Raw genomic sequence first — 24700 nt, forward strand, 5'->3', positions numbered from 1 at the left:
ATTTCCTAAGCTAATTCTTTGAGCAGTGAACTAATGAAGCAAAAAGTGACAGTGGCAAATGACAGTTACAATGGCAATGGGCCAAAGGCAGTGAAGTATAGAATTTAGAAGCAAACAGTGAAGCAAGAATTTGGAAACAAATGTAAACAAAATACCAAGGTCTTTGAATCCACCTCTAACTCACACTGATTATTCATCACTGATAGTAACATTGTTTTTCTATAACCACCAGCAAGAGGGATGTCAATCCTCTATATAGCAAGGGTCATTTTGATATGAAATCTCCTATCACAACTAAGGTATCTTCCCTAAGTATTAACTGTCTGTTTAAAGCACAATTAATCAAAAGAACAATATATAAAATTAAGCATGAGTTGCAGTTCAGCAACACTAGATGATTCTAACTACAATGGATGCCTGACATCCAATGTGAAAGACTAGTGTTGAATCCCTAAGATGGAGTTTCACTATGAGCATTTACACACATCATGGCTACTGACAAGAGCATGAATAACAAGCAATAAGCTAGGGCTTCATCTCAACCCTAGCAGAACCGGTTAGAACATAATTGACAGTGCAAAACAATTGAAAATAACACAAAACAGTTGAACTAAAAACAGGACAGTTGAGGAACTGGCTAGTCCAGTCCTCTTGGGTGAAGCTTTGGCTAGCCCAGGCGTATCTTCAACACAATACCCACAACCCATATTTATAGTTACAATATACAGAATTAGGGTTACAGACATTTCCCCCAAATTCAAAACAGGGCAGTTGAATTAGGGTTACACAATTACCTAATTTGATGGGTCAAATCTTGCCCATGCTGACTGCAGCTGCTCCTCTTCCTCTGACTTCACTGCTTCATTCCCACGCCTCAATTTCTTCTTTAGCTTCACCTAATTCATCAATCTCTAACCTAGGGTTTCAGAGATAGGAAAGGTGCGAGATTGATGAAGTAGGAGGCTAGAAAGATGGGGGAAATGATGGGTTTCGCTTTTAGGGTGGAATAGAGTGGTTTGGTGGTGTCAGGGAGTGGTGGCGATGATGCAGAAGGTGGTGACAGTGGAGTAGTTGCAGAGGGAGTGGGGGGAAGAAGATGGGTTCGATGGAAAGAAGGAGGGTAGTGTTTGGCGATGGGTATAGGTGTAGGTTGTTACAGTGTGAAGAGGGTGTAGCCAATTCGATGTCCAGCAAAGCTGAGCCGTGGGATGCGGAAATGATAGATAGATCTAACGGCTACAAGTGAAGAGGCTGGTATCGACCGTCGGATGCGTGATACAACGAAACTGACGGCTCAAGATGGAGTTAGGTGTTGTAGTGTTAGACATGAGCTTCAGACTTTGATGTACTGGCGATGCTGCGACCATAGGATGCTGAGATGATCCAATCTGACGGCTAGAAAAGGAAACGGGTATGGATATATGAAATGGATTTGGGTGAGGGTTTTGGGCCTTGGGTATGCCAATCCCATATCTTCTTTAAGAACAATTCTTCCTCTTCAAGCCCACTTCTATCCTTTTGGTCTTGTGCACAACATTCTTCGCGGCTTCTTTGTGTAACTCCTCCCGACTTTTCATTACTTTTCTTCTCTTTTCGCTCCACAATTCATCCAAACTTTATTTACAACCTAAAAATGCAAAATTAATTAATAAAAATATTTATTCTTGAAAACAAAGAAAATACAGAATATGAGATAAAATGTAGAACTAATGCACAAAAGATGAGTTAAATGCCAAGAAAAATATATAGAAATATGCACTTTTTAGCACTCATCATTAGTCCACACGATGAACTTGTTTAGCCACTAGTCATGTTTAATGTTTCTGAAGGGAAAATGTTGTTCTCTGGTCAGTTACACGTGCAGTGTACACCATGTAAATCAATAACGGAATGAAACAAACACCAGTTTACACGTGCGAAAATGTTGTTCTCTAGTTAATTACACGTGCAGTCCACACGATGAACTCTTTATTTATGGAGTATTAGGTAAATTATCCTAGTATTAGGTAGGATTTACATCACCAGTGGATGATCAATATTAGTGGGGTGAATAATATTGATCTCCGCACTGATTATACTAGGATAATTTATAATTACAATGACACTCTTTATTTATAGAGTGGATAGAAAATATAAGTAACATGCTACCGTATTCTTGGAGTTTTCATGCAGATTAAATGAGAACATCAAAAACAAATATGATGGTTAAATTTGTTGACACGAAATCACAATATGTGATGAATCACGGTGCCAAAAAAATGGAATCATGAAAGAAATAAATCTAGCATATAGATAATAATTTTATGACCCGTAGTAAAGATGGAATCAGTTGACTGAAGAAAAAAACACAAACATTAATTAACTCAAAGTTATAACTTTCCTTAAACTAAAAATCTGGGTTATAAACCAACTGTTGACAGAAAAACATTCATTGATGTAAAATAAATCGAGAGAATAAAGAATAGGGAAGAGTTATTCGATGATAATCTGATAAAAAAATATTAATAATTGCCGATCCATAAATAAAAACAGACTACTATTGAAGATTAGCCCGAAAAATATCGATGAAAATCATATGTGGAAGCATTTTGAGCGGATCTCCCCCCTCTAATACTGTTAGAGCACTGCTCGGTCGAACTCACAAGTGTTGCTATATCAATATAGTTGTCAAATTTATATGTCAAAACTATATCTTTATTTCTAGTATACAATTAATTAAGTCTCGGTCTAGGATACGGGTAGTTGAGAAATGAGCCAGTCAACATTTGCGTTCTAACGTTTGAAGGCGAAGATCAACCGAAGCTTTTGGAGAAATTCATCAACAAAAGGTAAGTGAAGACTAAACCACCCATTTCTCAAGTTATATTCACTTTTCTATCTTGAGATTATTGTCGCATAACTAATTAGACTAGCTTGCATAGACAAAAATTTCTAGTCGAGAACTAATTATTTAGTTTACTAATTTCTCGAGATATAATGACTAAGCTTAATGAACATTTGTTCATACTTAATTAAATTCGGTGGAAAAAATTTATTGTTCGGAACCAAATATTGATTCAAGTTCATCATTCAAAAATAGACTGGAACAGTGATAAGTGTCATTGTTGTTACTCAGGAATGTTTCGAATTGATTTAGAGAAATATAGAACTACTATATTCGGAATACAAGATAGTGTTATCAGTCTTACAAACTGGAAAAAATGTTATATGTATGAAGCCGTATTACATGTATTCGTACACGTAGCGGAGTATCTATATATTGATTTTCAGATTTGTGTGATATGCATATTTGTATGTACATCATGGGAAAATTAATTTGATATGTATGTGTTGAGAGGTGATTTTAGGTTTGAGGTTCCGTCCTATCTAGCGAAATGACATCACTTTACCAAGGATAGTAAGAGAGATAGTTGTCCTTCCATTGTACCTTCTCCTTCTTTATATAGGCTTTCCAAAAGCCCATTCCTTTTATGACATCATGCCATGTGTTGTAAACTCCTTTAATTATTACTAATGTCATTCCTTCTCTAATAAACCTCATTCTTTCCTCTTAATTCCTCCCTTGTCCTCTCCATCTTATGGATACTTTCTTGGTGGACTTGGGCCTTAGTCCCCATGTCTCATGTTGGTTTGCCTCCTTTTGAGGGCACACTAGCCCGGCTAAGGGGTAGTATTTTTCATGTATTAATATTAGTCCCATGACTGTTGGGTCAATTGTTAAATGACCCAATAGTCATAAAAAATCTTCTTTGGGCGCCTCTCCTTTTGCAGACAGTTGAGATGAGGTCCTTTTTTATTATTTTATTAATCCTATGATCATGGGCGACATTTAGCCTTCCATCGTGCAGATTTCGATTTCTGCCGGTTATCGTTCCCCCTGTATAACCGCTACGTTCAGTCCCTAAAGTTCTCTATATATATGGGTATCAGTTTGTTTCCTCTTTATCTCCCTTTCCCTTATCTCGAACATACCCATACACTCGCCATGTCTAGCAATTCCACCAATAGTTCGTCTGAAGAGACTAGTCCAGTGAATCTGAAGGGACCATGAACGCAGGTTCCGAGGAGACTGAGTACTCGGATCAAGATGAGATTCTCTTACCTGCCCCGGCAGATGGTAGATCATACTTAATCGCGGAGTTACAAGCGGTTCTGCTCTGAAACGTGCGCTGAGACTGATAGATCTTCGTGGATTGTAAGCGTTTTTTTCCTCTTGATGATATCTTAATTCCTCGCCTTCTAAATCCTCATGTATTACCTTATCCTTCCTCCCCCGGATGACTCATGCGACCCGAATCGGAGGCTATGGACGCCTTTGCGTTCAAAACGGTGTCGCAGATGGCCATTCATCGTGGAGAATATGATTTTCCCCTGATCGATATCTGGTCCAAATCAAAACTCATCCCGTGTGGCCACACTGGGCATCCGTATACGCTCCAATCCTAGTCACGCGGATGTTCTTCGTAGAGAGGGCATTGATGAAGCTACAGACGTACTCATCTCTTAAACCGGAAGTGAAGAGGTGTATACGTGACATCACACGACTCTTTTGTCATTGGGCTCCTCTCGTTCATACCCTTTTACAGCATGGGGAGAAGCAACCATCGTCTTAGAGGATGTAGTCGCCCTTACAGGGCTACCAATCCATGGTATTCATTCATACGGCAGTCTATGGGGTGCTTAACGACGAGGAAAAAGTGTTGTGCACTTATTTGCTGATATGTAACGATGATTCTTGTCGTGAACTGGTACGGAAATACCAGGTTCCGCAGAGGCAAAGTGATATCAAGAAGGTTGTCGGCTTAGACAAGAAAGGGGGGTCTTCGTCCGCTGTGAAGGGGAAGGCTTAGTGGGTTGAAGAGAAGAAAGTTCCTTTGACGCGTCCAACAGGCGAGCGACTACTATCTGGATCTATCCGTGCCTATGAGGCGATTCATGTCTCATCGACTCCAACAGAAGCTGATCCTGAATGGGTCATTAAAAACAATCGTCGTGCTTCTTTTCTTCTTTGGTTGAAGTATTAGGCTTCGCGTATGGTTGATGGGAAAGTTCTTCCCCCTAAGCGAAAAGAGAAAAACCATCGCGCAGAATTAACCGCTTTCATCTTATTTTGGTTTTGTCACGATGTGTTTGAATACAATCCCCAGAATACTATTAAAGGCGAGATCGTTCCCATGGCGGTCTTGCTATCCCGCGGTGTTTCTTTCCCGCTTGCACCAATGTTCTTAGGTAGTCAATATTGTCATATGGATTTGTTCTGTCAGGACCTTCAGACTGTAGGTTCATCTCACAAGATTGAGACCTATATCTCGGCTTCCTTCATGCAAGCGTGTTATTGGGATCATGTTCCTCCATGCGCGCCTGATCCTAATGAGTTAGCTATTCATCGTGAGGAGGATGTTAGGCAAGACGATGGTTCGGTCAAGAGGATTCCCATTGTTTACGGCTACCCATGGATGGGTCTTTGGAATCTGAAGGGTAAAATACCTAAGGGCGACCTTGGAAAGCACTTGGACGTGACTAAGGATTTTGAACCATTTCCTTACCAAGACGGTCGATCGGGTCCATCGCATTATGATTTCACTTCACCTTTTGACGCGGAGTTGGATTGGATAAAGCTTTTGTCAGAGGAAGACTTTGATTCGGCGATGGTCGTGCTGCCTGGTTATCTCCCCGGTTTCTATGCTGGTAAATTCATTGCTATGTCTTGCAACCATGATCATGCAGCTCGGCAAGTTGGGCTTGACCAAGGGATTCCCCATGAGTTTCCTCCTTCGGAAAGCTCTGACATTGGGGATGCCATCGCTAGCTTCGACCATTATGTTTTCAAACGAGCGAAACGTCTGTTTGACCGAGGAATCAAATTTACATTCAAGCAGCCTACCCCCGTGCGTCCTTTAGCGGTTACTGAAAGGGCCCACGAGTACCATGGTATCTTACGACGCCGAGCTTTGAATTTTCTTTTGCGCGAATCGTCTCCTCCTCGTGACTTGTCAGTTCAGGACCTTCGAGCACTTCATGCATCTGGTCGAATTAAACTTGATGATGTTGTAGCTGTTGAACATCATCTTGTTCCAGCCAATAAAGGTCGCTCCTTAGAGCCCTTAGTGACTTCTTGGGCTCCTCCTGAGGGTCACGAGAATTACGCCTCCGAAAATAGATGTGAGATCGTCTGCTAGCCCTTTAGCGCCACATGTATTTGTTGTCTCTTTTGCTTCGCATTTTCGTTATCCATTGTTACGCCTACCCCCTTGTTTTGATGAAATGAGTGACGAGAATTACTTTCTCAAGAAGCTCCTCTTTCCAATCGCCTAGAGTGGAAGCCCCCTTCTTACTTGATGGAAGAATACCTGAACATGCATGAATGTGACTGGACTGAGAGGAGCCTTAAGGAAGAAAGTCAGGCGAGAGGAAGCCCAGTTGTCTACTCCGCGCCCTTGTTCTTATACTAATACCTCGTCCTTGCAGCCTCAGCAAAGCTATCGGAGGAGCGCTTCACAGCCTCCTGTGGGTGCAAGTAGCAGTCCAACCCCTTCATTTGTAAACAAGTTGAGGAATCTAGGGGTCAACCTTACCAAAGGAGCCGGTTGGGTATCTCCGCTCCTTCATGTATCGTCAGTTCATCCTCTTCGGTCTGAAACCGTCCGTGGCAGGGGCGAACCTCAGGTGTCTCCCAGTATTGTTCCGAAATCAATGAGCCCATCTGCGTCCAGCCGATCGGTTTTTGGTGGGTCCTCATCCCACGTGGCATTAACCGTAAATGATCTTGCAGGTGACTTCTAAGTTGTTTTTGCAATGATGCTTATTTTTCATTTATCAGGCTCCTCTAGTGACTCTGAATCATCTTCTAGTTCCTCCGCTTATCGCCCTAAAGCCGCTGATATTCCGCCAGATTCATCAATTCCCGAGGTTAGCCCCTTCCCTTATTTATAGTTACTTTCTTTTGTTGACATATTGTCGTTGGCGCCAGGATATGGGTAAGAAGCGCAAGGAGACTGTTAAGCCTGACACAGATGGCGTGCGGCTCGTAGTCCCCAACAACGATGGGTCTTCTAAACGCGCTAGGATGGATGGTGGTGGCTTGTCTACCCCTTCAGAGAATCAAACTGATGCTCCTGCTTCTGATATACCAACCATCCCCGTTGTGTCAGAAGATTCTGAAGACGCGCGGTTTTGTTTCCCTTTGGTGGTGAGCATCGCCGAGGCTATAGTAGACCCTTATACCCACACCTTCGTCCATGGCTTCTGGGTTCCAACTGTTTTTGGTGCCGCCTATAGGGACATCGTCGAGTGCGGTGAGGGTCTTCTAGACATTCACATTTTGTGTTATATGACTAGGAATCTTTTGGAAGTTGCGGACCATCTTACGCGCGTAGGAGATGATACTGTTGATGCAATGACGTTACATGGCTAGGAAACTGCTGTGCAATCTGCTCTTAATGTTAACTTCCTGATAGTGTGGTTGGAGGAGCTACTGGCACAGGTAAAGGGTCGCAATGACCCTCGTGGTCGCCTTACGAGTCAAATTTTTCAGTTGGAGGGGGAGCTGAAGATGTGATCGGAGACAACTTCTAGCAAGAAGGTGGTGTTGAATCTGTTACTTGCTGATGTTGGTATGGCTAATGACGAGGTGTTACGGGCTGAGACCGCAAAATATACAGTTCGCATTGAGCTTGATAAGAAGAGACAATAGTTGGATAGGCTCTAATTTGCATGAAGTGCTTCGTCCTTGTGTTGGTTTTCCCTTCATATTCCTTTGTTGAACTTGTCTTTCAGGTGCCATGTTTGTTGTTTGTTTGTTTTGGATTGTGGGATATTTTTGTGGTATTTGATTAATTGTTTTTGTTATTGGTATATTATTATCCTTGATTAATTGCTTTGGCTGTTTATATTTCTCCTCTCTTATTATTGGATGGTGTGTGAGGCGCCCACTATGTCGTGCAGGTGCCTTTGGCTTTCCTAAGATTCTTGTGGATTTGCAAGTCAACCAGGCGCTCTTGGTTGACCTGTGACCTTTTCTAGATTTGTCAGTCAATTAGGCGCCATTGGATGACCCGAGACCTTTTGTAGATTTGTCAGTCAATCAGGCGCCTTTGGCTGACCTGAGACCTTTTGTAGATTTGTCAGTCAATCAGGCGCCCTTGGCTGACCTGAGACCTTTTGTATATTTTTTAGTCAACTCGGCGCCCTTGGCTTCCCTGAGACCTTTTGTAGATTTGTCAGTCAATCAGCCGCCCTTGGCTGCCTTAAGACCTTTTTTTGGCGGACTTGAGACCTTTTGTAGATTTTTCAGTCGATCAGGCGCCCTTGGCTAACCTGATACCCTTTGTAGATTTGTCAGTCGACCGGGAACCCTTGGCTAACTTGAGACCTTTTGTAGATTTGTCTTGGCTAATCCGAGACCTTTTGTAGATTTGTCAGTCAATCAGGCGCCTTTGGCTGATCCGAGACCTTTTGTAGATTTTTCAGTCAATCAGGTGCCCTTGGCTGACCTGCGACCTTTGTAGATTTGTCATTTGATCAGGCGCCCTTGGCTAACCTGCGACCTTTTGTAAATTTACCAGTCAACCAGGCGCCCTTGGCTGACCTGAGACCTTTTGTAGATGTCTATTCGTTGTTGATAGGGAAAATTGTTCTTACCACAAAAAGAGGTTGTTTACAATTTTGGTGTTACTACTCACACTCTCCCTCTTCTCCTCTCTTTCGCATCAATGGAGAGGGAATGGGTCATGCTCAATTTTTTGCTTGGCTGGCCCGAGTTCTCCAGAGGCGTGCTTATGTTCAAATATACTTATTATAGCGAGGCATTCTTCTGTTGGGTGTCCGAATCTTCGATGATAGTGGCAGTACCTGGATGAGTTTTGATCCATTTTGTTGACGTTTACTACCATCGGGGGGAGCTGGATTTCTCCTCTAGTGACCCACTGATTAAGAAATTCGACAGCGCGCTCTTTACTGCAAGGGACAGGAGGTGGTGGATTAAAATCGCGCCTAGTCTCTCTGTTCCATCCTTCGCCCCTTCCTCCAGTTCGGAATTGATCTCTCATATTTCTGTTAGTGTTGGGTCTTACATTGCGCGATTCCTCGGATGCGGTATTGACCGTATGGCGCCAAGTAGAGTCTACGTGTATTTCTTCTACACAATCGGCAATCCTTTCAGCTGCTTCCTCTAGCTCGACAAAGGTCTGGAATCTGAAGTTGATCAAATTACCCTTAAAGGTTGGGATCATTCCCTGTACACAAATTTCAACGAGTGTCTCTTCATGACAATCTAGTGCCGGAACCGTGAGATATACTTTTCTATTTCTTCCCCCATCTGTTGTCCATTCTTGCTTAAATATATCTCCGTGATTTTCCTCTTAGATGAGTAGAATTTCCGAAGGAAGAGCGTGGACATGGTTGGCCATGAATCTACACTTTCGGCCTTTAATTTGTCATACCAAGTGAATGTCGTGCCTGTGAGCGATTTGGGGAATTCTTTTAGGCATAATTTTCCATCGGAGACCCTATCATTCATTGCTGATAGGAATCGGCTAAGATGTTCTCGGGCGTTTTATTGTCCGTCATTTTTCTTGAATTTTGGAGAAGTGTAGCCTTCGGGGTATTGATATTTTCGGATATCCATCGGGTATGGGTATTACGCGGCAGTGATTGTCTTGTTTCACCACGTGATAATTTTTCTCCAAGTACTTCGCTATTTCTTTTCCTGACATCGCCATTGCCTCGTCGTCTTTGTACTCCTCGCCCTTCGTCTTTCCTCTGGGAATGCGTTGTCCTACTATTACTGCTTGTGTGATCCAGTCTTTGAACTCCTGCTAGTTCCTTTTGCATGTTTTGCATGGTTGATGGTATGGGTTTTGCCGGTTGGGTTACTTGCGTGTTCTTTCCTTGTGATGTCGTGGCCTCTTGATCGCTGTCGTATGCGTCAAAAATAATTCACTTTCTCACTCAACTAGATATAAATATAGTACGTGATAAGAAAAAGTTCGTTCCCACAGAGAGGCTTTTGTTGTTATGCAAATTTCAGTTTCTTAGTAACCAAGGGGGGATTTTTTTTTTAGCAAAGCAATAAAATTAATTGAAAGCAATAAAATAATTTGAATAATCAATAAGAGGAAGATATTGGTCACGAGATAGTATCATTCACAAACATGTATTTTCATCAATGACTAGAATTGATATTTTAATCTCTCATTTATTAAAAGTCCTAGGATACCTTGATCGCAAGAGTATCCCGTTTATTTCCCGATTTTATCACAAACAACATTAAAGGATGCTATTGTGAAATCTACCTAGAAAGCAACCTAAAGTGTAAAAGTACAATTAAGTTTAACTTCCTAAGAGCATTAAGTTCTATGAAATAAGACTAATCAATGCAAACAAACGTGTAAAAGCACTAATTCATTTTAACAAAGGTTATGATTCATATGTGACCAGTAGGATATATCACTACAAGCACTACTCACATTATGCTACTTAGAATCAGGGATAAACAACTATTTCGTATTGAAAACCCTAATCTAGCAATAGAGATGAAAGTAAATCGGATTGATTCCGGACTCAACCAAACTAACATTCAAATCATATGACAATATTAATAATGAAACATAAACAATAAAGTAATGAGACAAAACTAATTCATTGAATCAAATAACATGTTGGAAATCAACTTTTATCCCATAACCAATAATTGAGTTTAGTTACTCATAATCTTTGTGTTCATCATAATCATAATCAAAAATAAATTGAAGAAGATGAAAAATAAATGAAAGCAAACCCTAATTGCCGCTCTCCAAAACTCCAAGTAGAAAAAATACGTCCTCCAAAGAAAGTAGAAAACTTTCTTTTTTGTAGCTCTTCTTAGGTCAAGTCTTAAAGCCCATCACCAAGAAGTTCACCAAGCCCATATAAGAGATATAAGAGAAACACCCACGTAAAAATTCTGCCAAAAATATGTTGCCGGAGAACTGGTGTCGGTGCCGGAAATTGGCTGGAAGTTGACCGGAAAACATCTCAGGTGACCAACAAAGTCCGTCCGGTCACCGGTCAAAGCTAACAGTCAACCGTTAAAGTTAACGACTGACTAACGGTCAAACTCAGTGAACTGAGTCAATATCTGAGTGGTCTGAGTCAAAGTCTAACTCAGCAAATGACTAGACCTGTCCAAACTGTTGCACAGCCTGAGCCATCTTGCACAGGCCTGAGCTCTGTTGCACAATCATTGTGCTTCAGCAGTGCTCCTTCAGCCTAATCTTGTGGTGCACCATGATGGTGCTTCACCAATCTCTGCTTGTTCCACACAGTGCCCAATTCATCTCACTGCAGCATCATGATTCCATTTCATCCAGCCTTCCCTTATATTCTTGACTGCAATCCCAGTTTAACATCACTCCCTGCACCTCAGTTCAGCTCCATCCAATCCTGCAACTGCAATACAGTCCACAAAACCAATTTTGTCATTCATTCCATATGCACCTGCACTGCTATGACCAGCTTCTCCAGTTCAGCTACCATGAGATCAAAGCCATACACTGCACCACTACCTAAAACTGATGACAACAACAAGCCAACACCACAAACAACACTACCAAATCTTCACTGCTTGCCATTCTGCAGCTGCAATTTATACCCTGTTATCATTCATCTAAGCATACATTTCAGCTTCTCATCTGCAACATCAGTCTTCTCTTCCATCACCTGAACAGTTGCATTCATTCACCAGCTCACCATCACAACCACTGTCCTAGTCATACCACCTGCCCATAGCAGTACCATCTCAACACCAACACTTCCACATACAATTTTACTTCAGTCCTAACATTCATCTAGTCAATTCCTGCACAATTCAGACCACCAGTGTGCTCTTCTCTGCTATCACCTGAACATATACACCAGTGTCTTCACTTCAGACCTTATAGCTCATCTGCAACCCATTGCAGCAACAACACCATCCTTTGCATCCATGTAATCTGCAACAACATCCACCCAACTCAGATTACACTGCAGTTTCAATTCCTCATTGAATTCCTCCAGGTCAGTCCCACTACACCATTTTGACTCTACCTGCAATGCTCTCTTGCAGTTCATTTATATCAGTCCATTGCAGCTTGCCATGGTCACCACCATCTGGTTCAACTCAGACCCCAAGTTCAATCATCTGTAAACATTCACTACCCTCTCTTCCATGAGTTCATCACCATCAAGTCCAACACAGACCCATGAATCAGACAACATCAATTTTTCCATTTCAGATCCACCATTCCTTCCTTGCTCTTTCTACTCTGAAGTCATCCACAGAATCACCTCAGTTAATCTCTGAAATCGAACCCAGCTTAAAGCCCTAATTCTCACTGGTATAAACAATGGCAGCTGTAATTCTTATTCATCTGGTTGTTCAATAATTCATTACTTGAATCATCTCCAGCAAACCCATCTCACAATTACCACCAATTTCCTCGTCGTTCTTAAATCCAACATTTTGGGTAAACTTCTAGAAATGATGATTCTATATTCGTACTAATGTTCAGGTCTACTCTTACGGGTAAGCACCATACATATTTGGCGAAAGAGCATCCAAATAAATGATGTTTAAAAGATTCACAAGGGTTACTATAAGAAACGCAATGTAAATCTATATCTTTTAGTTGGTAGAATGCATTATGTATACATTTCCATAATTTTTTTTGATTCTTTAAGATATGTTATAAGTTTCCAAAAAGATTTCAGAAGGAAGCTATATGTTAAGTGTTCGGATTATTTTCTGCAAGGTTTTTCAATTTTTCATAAAGAGATTTAACTGAAAATTCCCCATTGGTAGTAAGCAAACACCTGAGCATATCAACTGTTGACATGCCATCAATATCAGGAAAAATTCTTATGCCTAGGATCTTGTCAGATATTATAGGGGCAAGTTATTTCTACCTTTCTCCGAGTTCCATTTCTCTGTATCTAAATCAATGAGTTCAGAGACAAGTAAGATAAAAGTGTTCCTGAAATATCCAAAAGCCAGTTTTCTGACCGTACATTTATCATTTTACCATCATCTACCTCCCAACAACTATACTGATGTATAAAAAAGATTCCATGCAGAATACATCTCCATAGCCAAGATTCATTGTAATGTTTTTTTGCATAAAAAGTTGTTGTATAGCGAAAATATTTGTTTTTCACGATAGAAGACCAAAGTGAATTTGGTTGAGTTATAAGCCTCAAAGTCAGTTTGGCTATCATGTCATTTTATTTGCCTCCTGAAAACCTAGGCCTCTCCTTTTGATAGATTTATATAAGAAGTCCCAACATTTTATGTAAAAACATCTGGTCTCATTGTTTTTACCCACCAGAAGTCCCTGTAGATTGACATATATAATTTAAATCTACGGATAAAATTAAATATAGTTAATTAAAGGTAGATCTAATAGTTGATATTAATTACATCAAAACTAATCGGTTTTATTGTTGGTATTAGGTTTGGTTTTCACATCAAACCAAAATCGAAACTGTTACTCTCGGTTTTTATCTTTTTTAACAAAAACCAACCATTAGTAAATGGTTCGGTTCGGTGTTCTTCTAATCGGTTTTAGCGGATAATTATTACCATGTCCAATCCTACCGCTATTAGCCTATTAGCAAAATACTTGCAAGACTTAAGTAAAAACCGATAGGCCCGAGAAAGTGGATCCAATCACTTGCATTTCATCCCGGCGGGCCCAACACAAACTTTCCAAACATCTCTCGCCTCTTCATTCTTCTTTGGAGCACAGAAATTAGGGGTGAGCATAAAAACCGTAACCGCGGTTGTTATCCGTTTCCGTCCGCAAAATTACGGATTTCGTCCAAACCGCAAGACGTATGGGCCGGACACGGATGTGATTCTCAAACCTCACGTTTTAGCGGTTTGGGTGCGGTTGAATATTGAAAACCGCGGATTCACCCGCACCCATTTGAGTAACATAAGCCCGAGATGATCACTAAACCCAGCTAAGTTATATCTTCATGCTCGGGTATAAAGATCGAGTACAACGAAAAGCCCATGTGTCAGTAAGCTTCATATGGTGAATTTTGAGACGGACTCTTCTCTCTGGTAAGCTTCGTTGACAAATCGGCAATCGAACCATGCTGTTGGACAAGCTTCATCGACATATTGGCATTGGCAGTTGAAGCATGCTACCTGGACACACCAATGGGCTTTTCTACAAACTGCAATGTAGCGTCGAACACACTACACAACACATTGATCATCCGCTGCGAAGTCCCTAGAATGTGTATCTTGGCCAGCACATTGATCATCCGCTGCACTAATTTAGTTTATAAACTTGGTATTTTTGTTTCTTTTACTTTTTTTTCTTACCCCTAGTCCGCGGTTAGTCCGCAACCGGCCCGTAGAATCCGATGATCCGCAAAGGTCAAATCCGCGGGTGATTGAGCCGGTCACGGTTCAATTTTCCAAATCCTCAACTTTGACGGTTTGGTTGCGGGTGACCCTAATTCCCAACCGTCCGTAAGTTGCACACCCCTAACAGAAACCACAAATCCTACTTCCGTTGACCATTCTGAGATAAACCCAAGAAGACCTCCGATTTCTGCTCAAAGTGTAGATGCTGATGATCATTTTTTTTACCCATGTTCTGATGAATCGATGTATTCTGAGAAATGTCTGATAGATTTAATGCAACTGAATATGATGATGATGAACACCTAGGTATTCATGCAATTGAATGATCGAGTTAAAGATGATGAAGATGAGCATTGGATTCTCTACCTCTTTGATTAGGTATGTGATTTCATTTATCTCTGTCTTGTTGGTTCCGGTCGGGGCACATTTTAAAGGGTTATCTGATTTAGGGGATAAATTAGGGCAAAAATTTTTGATTCAGAAGAACTAGGGCAAATCTGATTCTTCTGTATAATTCAGTTAGTGGTTTTTTTTGTTCAAATTCATGTTAATTCTAGTTCATGCTTGATTTGAAAGACTACTAAGAAGAAGATATGGTGATTCTGTTATTCTTATAGCTTAGAGAAGTTGTTTTCAGGGATTAGTGTGGTTAAGAGTATGATTTTTTGTTTAATATTTCGTCGAGAACATGAGTTTGAGATCCCTGGATGAGTATTATTACAAATAGTAATGCCAATGTGCTTAACATGATATCCTATTTTATATTCCCAGAAGCATATTTCTGGCACACACTGAGAAGTTTGAAGAGCTCGTAGCCAAAGCTTGAAAAGGTATCTTTCTCAAATTTTAATGCATCTTTGTAACTGAGTCTCTATGAGGCCGAGTAAGTTATGTATTAGTCATTTGGAAAGATAAGTGAAATTATAGCTTGAATTTGTGGTGTTTTTATCTCTCCTTTTTATGTTTGCATCATTTCCATCGATGATAGAGGATTATTGTAAAGCTACCGGTAACTGCGGTTATATCATTCATTCTTAATGCGAACTGAGTCAAGTTAGGCTTAGTGTCAAAGGAATACATAAATGGAACTTGTTGCATGAAATCCCTAGAAAGTACCATTATCATGGGTTCTTTAGCAAGCATGTAAATTTGATGTATCAGCTGCTTCATTTTCTTCTCTGTTGAGGGTTTGAGATTTTAATTCTTTTTCTTTAGTTAAAACCAATTTATGACTATTCTGTGACATAGCAGTATATGTCTGCCAGCTATTCATGAAATCTATATCATTGTTTTTTTTTAGGTGTTTTCGAGTTTCTTCGAACTTGTTAAATTCCTTTAGCTACTCGCTACAATGTCTTAACTATTCCTTCAGGACATATTTCCTCCTCCTTGAACAAATATGCCAATGGCAGACTTTAATCTTAAACTCCACATTTAGTAGTAAATAAGCTCGTCTTACTGTTCCTAGGGGGAACCTGTGAGTTAGAAGTAGAAGGAAACCAGTTCGGCAGTTAAACTTGTCCTTTGTAGTTGCTGAAATTGGTCAAGCATATATTGGTACTTTAGCAGTAGAGCGCGTTGGATGTGTTATTCACATGGTAAATGTAAAATTGTAGGTGTGTTTTCTTTTGACCTGTGTGATAATGAGACTGCAGTTTCTGAATTTTGCCTCTGCCATAAACAAGGAATAGTGCCGTCTACTTGAGCACTTCAGCCACCACCTCAGCATAGGAGGGACTGAGTTCAGGGCGGCAGCTTCTTTTTTTTTTGACACAAACACGGATACCTGAAATGAACAGACCAGTAGAACTTATTATAAGGATAGTTTTTTTTATCATCTTTATGACTTATCCGTAGTCTCATGTTCATTATGTTTTTGTTTTCCTCATCTTTTTCCATTTGGTGTCAACGCGATACCATTCAGATTAATAATACACTGGTTCTGACTTACTCTTCTTTTTTCAAAATAAAATCTTGGCAAGTCTGTGAAGTTGCCATTCAGATTGCTGATAAATGTGATATATGGTGGTCTACCTAGTTAACCAAGCCGCTTGAGAAATTAACTAATGATGATGCATGATTTGGTGTGGTTTTACCCTTATCTTTTTTGACATTTGTAAAATTCTTTGAGGGTTCTTTCTTCCATGTTTTTGTCAATTATCTTATTCTCCATTTGCATTAATATTTGATCATTACCAGAGACTCTCAGTACTTTCATATTTTGGCGTTGAGAAAACTGAGATGACAGTACTTGTGTGTCGAGCAGGAAGATTGGCGAACATCATCTGCTGCTTATTTTTAACCTATTAGCTTATAGCTTCGTATTTTAGTGAACTTGTCCTCATGTCGAGCTTGGATTTCTAGTAACTTTGACCTCCAGTTTGGCGTGTCTGGCAAATTTGACTGCAATCTGGCTTTGGCAACTTCAATGCTTCATGATCCGAGCTTCCTTACCCTTGAACCATAGGTGCAACCGAGTGTAAGTCGATAGTGGCGAGATTAAAATGCCACAGTGACTCCTCGGTTGAATCGTGACCCCGCTCCATCTCTTTATGAAATATTTTCTGAGGAAAACCAAATACCAGAAATGTCTGATACACTTAATGCAATTGTTGACAGTTTAAGCTGATCAATCAGACCTATTCATGCAATTGAATGATCAGAGGTCCAAGATTATGATGATGATGAGCATTGGATTCTCTATGGTATGTGATTTCAATTATCTCTGTCTTGTTGGTTCTGGTTGGTACATATTTTAATTGGTTATCTGATTGAGGGGATAGATTATGCAAAAATTTGTGATTAAGCAAATAAGAAGAACTAGGGAAAATATGATTCTGTATAATTTGGTCAGTAGTTTTTTTTTTTTTTTTTTTGGTTTCAAAATCATGTTAATTTTCAGCTTTAGTTCTAGTTCATGCTTGATTTGATTTGAAAGAGAACAAAATGTGGTGATTCTGTTATTCTCATAGCTTAGAGAAGTTGTTTTTTAGGAATTATTGTGGTTAAGAATATGTAACTATTGTTTTTAAATGTATTGAGTATTTCGTTGAGGGCATGCATTTGAGATCCTTGGATGGGTATTATTACGAATAGTGACGCCAATGTACTTAACATGATATATTTTTTATATTTGCAGAAGCATATTTCTGGCAAACACTGAGAAGTTTCAAGAGTTCTTGGCCAAAGCTTAAAAAGGTATCTTTCTCAAATTTTATGTATGGCTGTTAATCCTGAGTCGTCTCTTTGGTTTGTTGTATCATCCCTTGGAAGAGATACATATATTTCTGTTTAATTTGTCATATGTATTCGTCTTTGTATCTAAATCGCCATGAGGCCGAGTGAGTTATGAATTAGTCTTTTGGAAAGATAAGTGAACTTATAGCCTGAATTTGTGTTCCGACTTCCATGTCCACCCTATGTATTTATATCTCTCTTTTTTATGTTCGCATTACTCTTGTCGATGATAGAGGATTATTGAAAATTAACGTCATATTAATTTGAGCTAATTGTGGTTATATCATGCTTAATACGAACTGAGTCAAGTTAAGCTAAGTTTAAAGGAATACATGAAAGGAACTTGTTGCTTGAAATCCCTAGAAAGTACCCCACATATCATGGGTTCTTTAACAAGCATGTAAATTTGATGTGTATCAGCCGCTTCATTTTCTTCTCTGTTGAGGTTTTGAGAATCCTAATCTTTTCTCTAGCTAAAACCAACTTATGACTATTCTTCCACATAGCTGTATATGTCTGCCAGCGGTGCATGAAGTTATGTCATTGTCCTCAATCTAAATTGTCTTGTAGGCGTTTTCGAGTTTCTTCAAATTTGTTAAATTCCTATAGCTACTGGTTAAAATGTCTTAACAATTCCTTCAGGACATATTTCCTCCTCCTTGAACAAATATGCCAGTCACAGACACCTTAATCCTAAACTCCACTTTTAATAGTGAATAAACTCGTTCACACTGTTCCTACTAGGGTAACCCCTGAGTTAGAAGTAGAAGGAATTGAATTTGGCAGTTAAACTTGTCCTTCTTAGGTTGCTGAAATTGGTCAAGCGTGTATTGGTACTTTAGCAGTAGAGCACGTTGGATGTGCTATTCACATGGTAAATGTAAATGGTAAGGCGTGTTTGCCTATGAACGGTGTGATAATGAGAGTGCAGTTTTCTAAGTTATGCCTCTGCCATAGACAAGGAACAGTGTCTGCTACTTGAGCATTCCTGTCACCACCTCAGCATAGGAGGGACTGAGTTCGGTGACCCAGCTAAGTTTTTTTTTTTTGGTAGTGACACAAGCACAAGTTTGAGGATACCTGAAATGAACAGAGACCAGTAGAGCTTACTATAAGGTTATCATCTATATCCAGAGTCTCATTTTCTTTATGTTTTAGTTTTCTTCATCTTTTTCAGTTTGGTGTTAACGTTATACCAAGTTATGATTTCTGAACAATACACCGGTTCTGACTTGCTCTTCTTTTTTCAAAATAAACTCTTAGCAACTCTGTCAAGTTACCATACAGATTGGTGAAATTCTATTAGGGTTCTTTCTTCCATGTTTTTGTCAATTTCTATTATTCACCATTAGCATTTATATTTTGATCATTACCAGAGATTCTCAGTACTTTCATGTGTTTGGTGCAGTTTAATAATATCAGAGCTGGAAACGCACTGAGAATGCTTTTGCTGGTAATCCCACAAGGATGTATTGATATATATCTTTAAGAATGCTTGACACTGCTGCTGGAAAATTCTCGGGAAAATTTGGGGACACTGTTTCTTCGCTGATTTTCAGGAATGGGTCCTCTAAACTCTAGCAAGTGCAAATATTGATCAACACTAATGAAATGCAAGTTTTATGTTGCACCCTTTTACCTCTGGTTTACAGGAAACAAGTTTGAATTTGGGCATGAAGGATCCATGATCAATTAGACTGCAACAACAAATGTTTAACTAGAATCTACCATGAAACATATAATAAAAACACCAGTCCAAGTCTCATCCATTATTACCCGAAACAAATACAAAACAAGGTTTTGAAATTTAAAACAAACGTCATAAGAAATGCTTGTAAACCAATATTTATTTTTATTCTCCACTTGGCTACTTCCGCAATAAGTACCGGAATCAAGTGAAGCGAGGGTACTCACATATTTCTCTGCTCCGCATGATATTTTGACACCACGCATCCTCAATATCTTAGCTGTATTATGCGTTGGATCATAATAAACTAAATACTCATCAGTTTCGAAAAGAATCTCATTGTATTGAAACTCGCATACTACCCTCAGATGACTTGTTTTGGTAATGGATTCTTGCGTGATTGAGAAACGCTTTGTCCATGATTCTTTAACAGCGTACTCCTGCATCACCCAGACGTCAACACTAACTCCATAAGTTTTATGGAGTACACAGAGGCACCCTCCTAGAACACCCACATCATTGGTATTAAAATCACTGTCATCAAGAAGATAAGTGTCACCATTGGTATCAAGATAAGTGACAGTGTCATTGTCAGAGACTACTGGATGCACCATGGGCCCTTCTAGTTTCGCAACCTCTGTGAATATCTCGTTAGTCATATCAAAAGAAATTATAGCTTCATAGTATTCACCTGCCCTGTGCTCAGCACACCAATGAAGAGCCCCGTTAACAACCACCCCAGGTGTCATTCCACGAGGAAACTAGTAAGGCATCTCATGACATTCACAGGATCTCCATGAGTTTGACCCTAATGTATAGATATCAACTGCAGACCAAATCCCAAAGCCAGATCCAAACCCAGACCCATCATCAGAAGAATCAGAATCATAAATTTCGGCAACTCTTACCAATTTAAAATCATCAATGCTGTCGTCATAACCGAACCCGTACAAGCCATCAATAGTACTACTGTCTTCGAAATTTGGTGGAACAGGTATCTTCTTGTATTCCCTAGTAGATGGATTCCATAGGAAAATGTCATTCTGACTAGTTGGGTCACTAGTGTCTAATAAGCAAAGCAAACCATCACAAGAACCCAAAATTTCAAAAGAATCTGAAGGCATGATTGGGTAATCCATCTCAACAGCCTCGCTAAGAGGGTTATGTGCTCCAGATGATAATTTTGAAGATAATGAATTATACTCCACTGAGTACATTGGGTTGCTTTTACCAACACCAACCTCATAATGCAACATGATAAAAGTGCAAGTATTTTTACTAATAGCATGATCACGGTGCTTTTTAACAAAAGAAGGCTCACCAAAATGACTGCAACAAGTTTTGCACAAGCACTTGAACCGCAAGACAGTTTTCACGGGTAGTCTTGAATAGATTTCTAGCTGCATCTCCTCTGGAAGACTTGACATCTCTCTTCTTCTTAAGATTTCTATGAGTTTTGTGAAGGGAAGAAACAATAAAGTTGTGAATTCCATCTTTCAGTCTCATGGTCTTATATAGATTACATGAATCATTCTGTATGGCAAGCCAAATTTGGTATACATAAAAAAAAAAAAAAAATAATGCGTAAAACAACAAGATTGTGTCATGTATCACCGCATTTACGAAGGGTCGAGATCGTCTGTGCCACTGCTTGTGTGTGCCCTATGTGCCACACCAATAGAATGACGCCAAATCATTCCTCTCATTAACCATGACTAACTAACTAACTAGATTTTCTATATATAACAGCAGTCATTTAGGAAAGATAATCAATTATGGACTAAAAAAGAGATTACCACTATACCATAAATCTATTTAGTTAGTCATGGTTAATGAGAGGAATGATTTGGCGTAATTTTATTGGTGTGGCACATAGGGCACACACAAGCAGTGGCACAGACGATCTCGATGGTCGATTTTAGGAAAGAAATCAAAGAGATTTTCTAGTTGCAGAGGCAAAGATATTGAGTCATGCCTTCATAAATTTACAAAATGTATGAATCTACGAGATTCGCGGTGCACTGGTTTTTTTTAGAAAGAAATCATGTCCTATATATCTTAATTCGATATCCCAACTACGGTTCATTTGAATCCTCTTGTTTAAACTAAAGCAGCGCAAGTGCATTCTCTGTAGTATATGTCACTGCAAAAATGAGTGAGTATTGCATTGCAGTAGAGTTTGGAGCAGCAACAAAAACCAAAGAAGGAGAGAAAAAAATAGAAAAAGACGCTAGAAACAGGGATTGAACCTGTGACCTTGTGGTTAACAGCCACACGCTCTAACCAGCCGAGCTATTCCAGCTTTGTTGTTCTTGAGAATCAATAAATAAATAACTTTGAGCATTTAAAATCAACACAATACATCCTACAGGTGAACTCTAACTCTCAAATTCAACAAATATTATGAGAAATGTTGAAATCAAAAGACAGAATATTGTTGAGAAGGCTTCCACGCATGAACTCAGCATCAATCTCCATCCATGATTCTAGAAAACATCGTGGGAGTCAACCACCTCCTTTAATAAGGAAGCCAGGAAACAGAATCCCCTTTCTCCAAGCAGCTGCAGCTCACCCACCTTCAGGGCATCCGCAGTTTCAGTGTTTAACTGAAAGGAAAGCGAAATTTACCTAAAACTATTTTCTTCTCTTGGATTTTTCTCCTAATGCTTCGAATGAAACAAGGCTGTTCACGTGAGGAATTGCTCGAAGAATCATCCCTGGGCCATCACCCCAGAGTTTTCTTAAAATTCTAGTTTCTGAGTCATAACAAAACATACTTTCAATGGACGACATTAGAACTTGATTGCTCTTTGTAACCCCAAACGGCATGTATCTCATATTCTTGGGGCATGGTATATTAAATTTATTGCTCCATCTCCAAAACTCGTTGAACTCATGCTCTTTCTTGTCATAACTGCTAAACTTTTTGTTTTTCTCTAATGCCCATATGTCAACAAATTTATCTTCTTTTCCTTCACCTATATGAACAACACACAGATACCCTCCCAACAATTTAAGATAAATTATATCGTCCAATGGTAATAGTGGTGGAAATGGGATCAATCGGAACTTCTCATCTGTCAAGCTAAAAGCTACGATTTTACTATTCGACATCTCAAACCAATCAAGGGCTCCATTTGCACAAACACCGAGATATGTTACTAAATGGTGATCAATTCTTACTAGAAAGAGGGATTGAACATGTGACCTTGTGGTTAAGGGCCACACGCTCTAACCAGCTGAGCTATTCCAGCTTTGTTGTGCGGTTAAAACAAATTTTTTATGATTATATTATCAGGAATAACTTTTCCAATAATGCAAAAATTTTATGTTCCTCCCTGTTCAACAAAGATAGACTATTGGCAACCCAAGAGTACAATCTTGGTATTCTTAAAAGAATATACAGGGTCTAAAAATATTTTTGGTCACCGGTCATACTCTAATGACTAATGCAAATTTAACATTAAAAAAAAAGTTTTTATGAAGACTCATGTCATGTTTCAGAGGTAAGGGCTTAATTGAAGTTTTGATAACCATTGGACCCAGGAATGATACATTGGAAGAATCCTTTGGTCTCTGAGAGTTTTTTACGGATTCCAAAGAGAGTACTTGGATTCTCCCGATAACTCTAATATATAACCCTGAAAAGAAAAGCTTGACACAACTAAATCAGTCACAGTCTCAAGCCCCTATGAAAACGCTGAAAAGAAATATGAAACTAACATGTAGTATAGTTTTACAGACATGAATTTACGCAATATGCGGTGCATTGTTGTTGTTTTTTTTAAAACCAAAACCAAAAAAAAACGCTAGAAACAGGGATTGAACCTGTGACCTTGTGGTTAACAGCTACACGCTCTAACCAGTTGAGCTATTCCAGCTTTATTGTGCGGTTAAAATAAGTTTTTTATGATTGTATTATCAGGAGTAACTTTTCAAACAATGTAAAGATTTTAGGTTCCTCCCTGTTCAACAAAGATACACTATTGGCAACTCAAGAGTAAAATCTCGCTATTCTTAAAAGAATATATATGGTCTAAAAATATTTTTGGTCACCGGTCATACTCTAATGACTAATGCAAATTTAACATAAAAAAAAAAGTTTTTATGAAGACTCATGTCATGTTTCAGAGGTAAGGGCTTAATTGAAGTTTTGATCACCATTGGACCCAGGAATGATACATTGGAAGAATCCTTTGGTCTCTGAGAGTTTTTTACGGATTCCAAAGAGAGTACTTGGATTCTCCCGATAACTCTAATATATAACCATGAAAACAAAAAGCTTGACGCAACCACATCAGTCACAATCTCAAGCCCCTATGAAAACGCTGAAAAGAAAGATGAAACTAACATGTAGTATAATTTTACAGAGATGAATTTACGCAATATGCGGTGCATTATTGTTTTTTTGAAAACCAAAACCCATATAAAACGCTAGAAACAGGGATTGAACCTGTGACCTTGTGGTTAACAGCCACAGGCTCTAACCAACTGAGCTATTCCAGCTTTGTTGTACGATTAAAACAGGTTTTTTATGATTGTATTATCAGGAGTAACTTTTCCAACAATGTAAAGATTTTAGTTCCTCCCTTTTCAACAAAGATAGACTATTGGCAACTCAAGAGCACATTAATCTCGCTATTCTTAAAAGAATATACAGGGTCTCAAAATATTTTTGGTCACCGGTCACCGGTCATACTCTAATGACTAATGCAAATTTAACATAAAAAAAAAAAAGTTTTTATGAAGACTCATGTCATGTTTCAGAGGTAAGGGATTAATTGAAGTTTTGATAACCATTGGACCCAGGAATGATACATTGGAAGAATCCTTTGGTCTCTGAGAGTTTTTTACGGATTCCAAAGAGAGTACTTGGATTCTCCCGATAACTCTAATATATAACCCTGAAAAGAAAAGCTTGACACAACCAAATCAGTCACAGTCTCAATCCCCTATGAAAACGCTGAAAAGAAAGATGAAACTAACATGTAGTATAATTTGCTATGATTCAGAGATGGACATTATTAGTAATAATCTTAGATGAGTTGCCAGCGGTGTTCTTCTATGAGTAACTCAAGCAACCCTGATTTTTCAGCTTCAACAAGTTTTCTCGTCAGAATATTACTATTCCTAGCAATGATGTCGCTTTTCATAGGTTGCATGCAAAAGTAAGAATAACCATAGGATGTCACCTCCTCGGTCATCCATTTATTAGGAAGTAGTTTTCTCATGATTGAAATATGTGCTCTAGCTTCTCTTGCACTCCATATGTCGCCAACATCATGGATTAGATCATGTCTAACAGTTTTGGAAGGATTTCAATCACCCTTTTAATCAAATCTTTGAGGGAGATTTTTGAACCACATTTGTTGCAGCACCGCCGC

General features: G+C 39.2%; 1 protein-coding gene, 1 long non-coding RNA gene and 4 other non-coding genes across 6 annotated transcripts; 1 reads left to right on the plus strand and 5 right to left on the minus strand.

Moving 5' to 3' along the window:
• Positions 1-14553: 14553 nt before the first annotated feature.
• LOC113273451 lies at positions 14554-19596 on the plus strand. Its single transcript, XR_003322405.1, has 5 exons — positions 14554-14770; positions 15164-15222; positions 17012-17097; positions 17532-17590; positions 19038-19596. It is a non-coding gene; the product is annotated as an uncharacterized LOC113273451 (long non-coding RNA).
• A 481-nt stretch (positions 19597-20077) lies between these two features.
• LOC113271846 (F-box protein CPR1-like) lies at positions 20078-20809 on the minus strand. The gene has a single exon (XM_026521770.1). It carries the CDS (start codon positions 20807-20809, stop codon positions 20078-20080), a length of 732 nt encoding a protein of 243 aa, XP_026377555.1.
• A 735-nt stretch (positions 20810-21544) lies between these two features.
• On the minus strand, positions 21545-21618 carry TRNAN-GUU. Its single transcript has one exon. It is a non-coding gene; the product is annotated as a tRNA-Asn (tRNA).
• Positions 21619-22496: 878 nt separating this feature from the next.
• TRNAK-CUU lies at positions 22497-22570 on the minus strand. Its single transcript has one exon. It is a non-coding gene; the product is annotated as a tRNA-Lys (tRNA).
• A 553-nt stretch (positions 22571-23123) lies between these two features.
• TRNAN-GUU lies at positions 23124-23197 on the minus strand. Its single transcript has one exon. It is a non-coding gene; the product is annotated as a tRNA-Asn (tRNA).
• A 551-nt stretch (positions 23198-23748) lies between these two features.
• Positions 23749-23822, minus strand: TRNAN-GUU. The gene has a single exon. It is a non-coding gene; the product is annotated as a tRNA-Asn (tRNA).
• Positions 23823-24700: the final 878 nt, after the last annotated feature.

This window comes from Papaver somniferum, chromosome 4 (genome assembly GCF_003573695.1).
Source record: "Papaver somniferum cultivar HN1 chromosome 4, ASM357369v1, whole genome shotgun sequence".
NCBI classification, from domain to species: domain Eukaryota; kingdom Viridiplantae; phylum Streptophyta; class Magnoliopsida; order Ranunculales; family Papaveraceae; genus Papaver; species Papaver somniferum.

What these genes read in the sequence shown, in the direction of transcription:
- LOC113271846 (XM_026521770.1), bottom strand. Translation starts at nt 20,809, where the DNA reads ATGGAATTCACAACTTTATTGTTTCTTCCCTTCACAAAACTCATAGAA.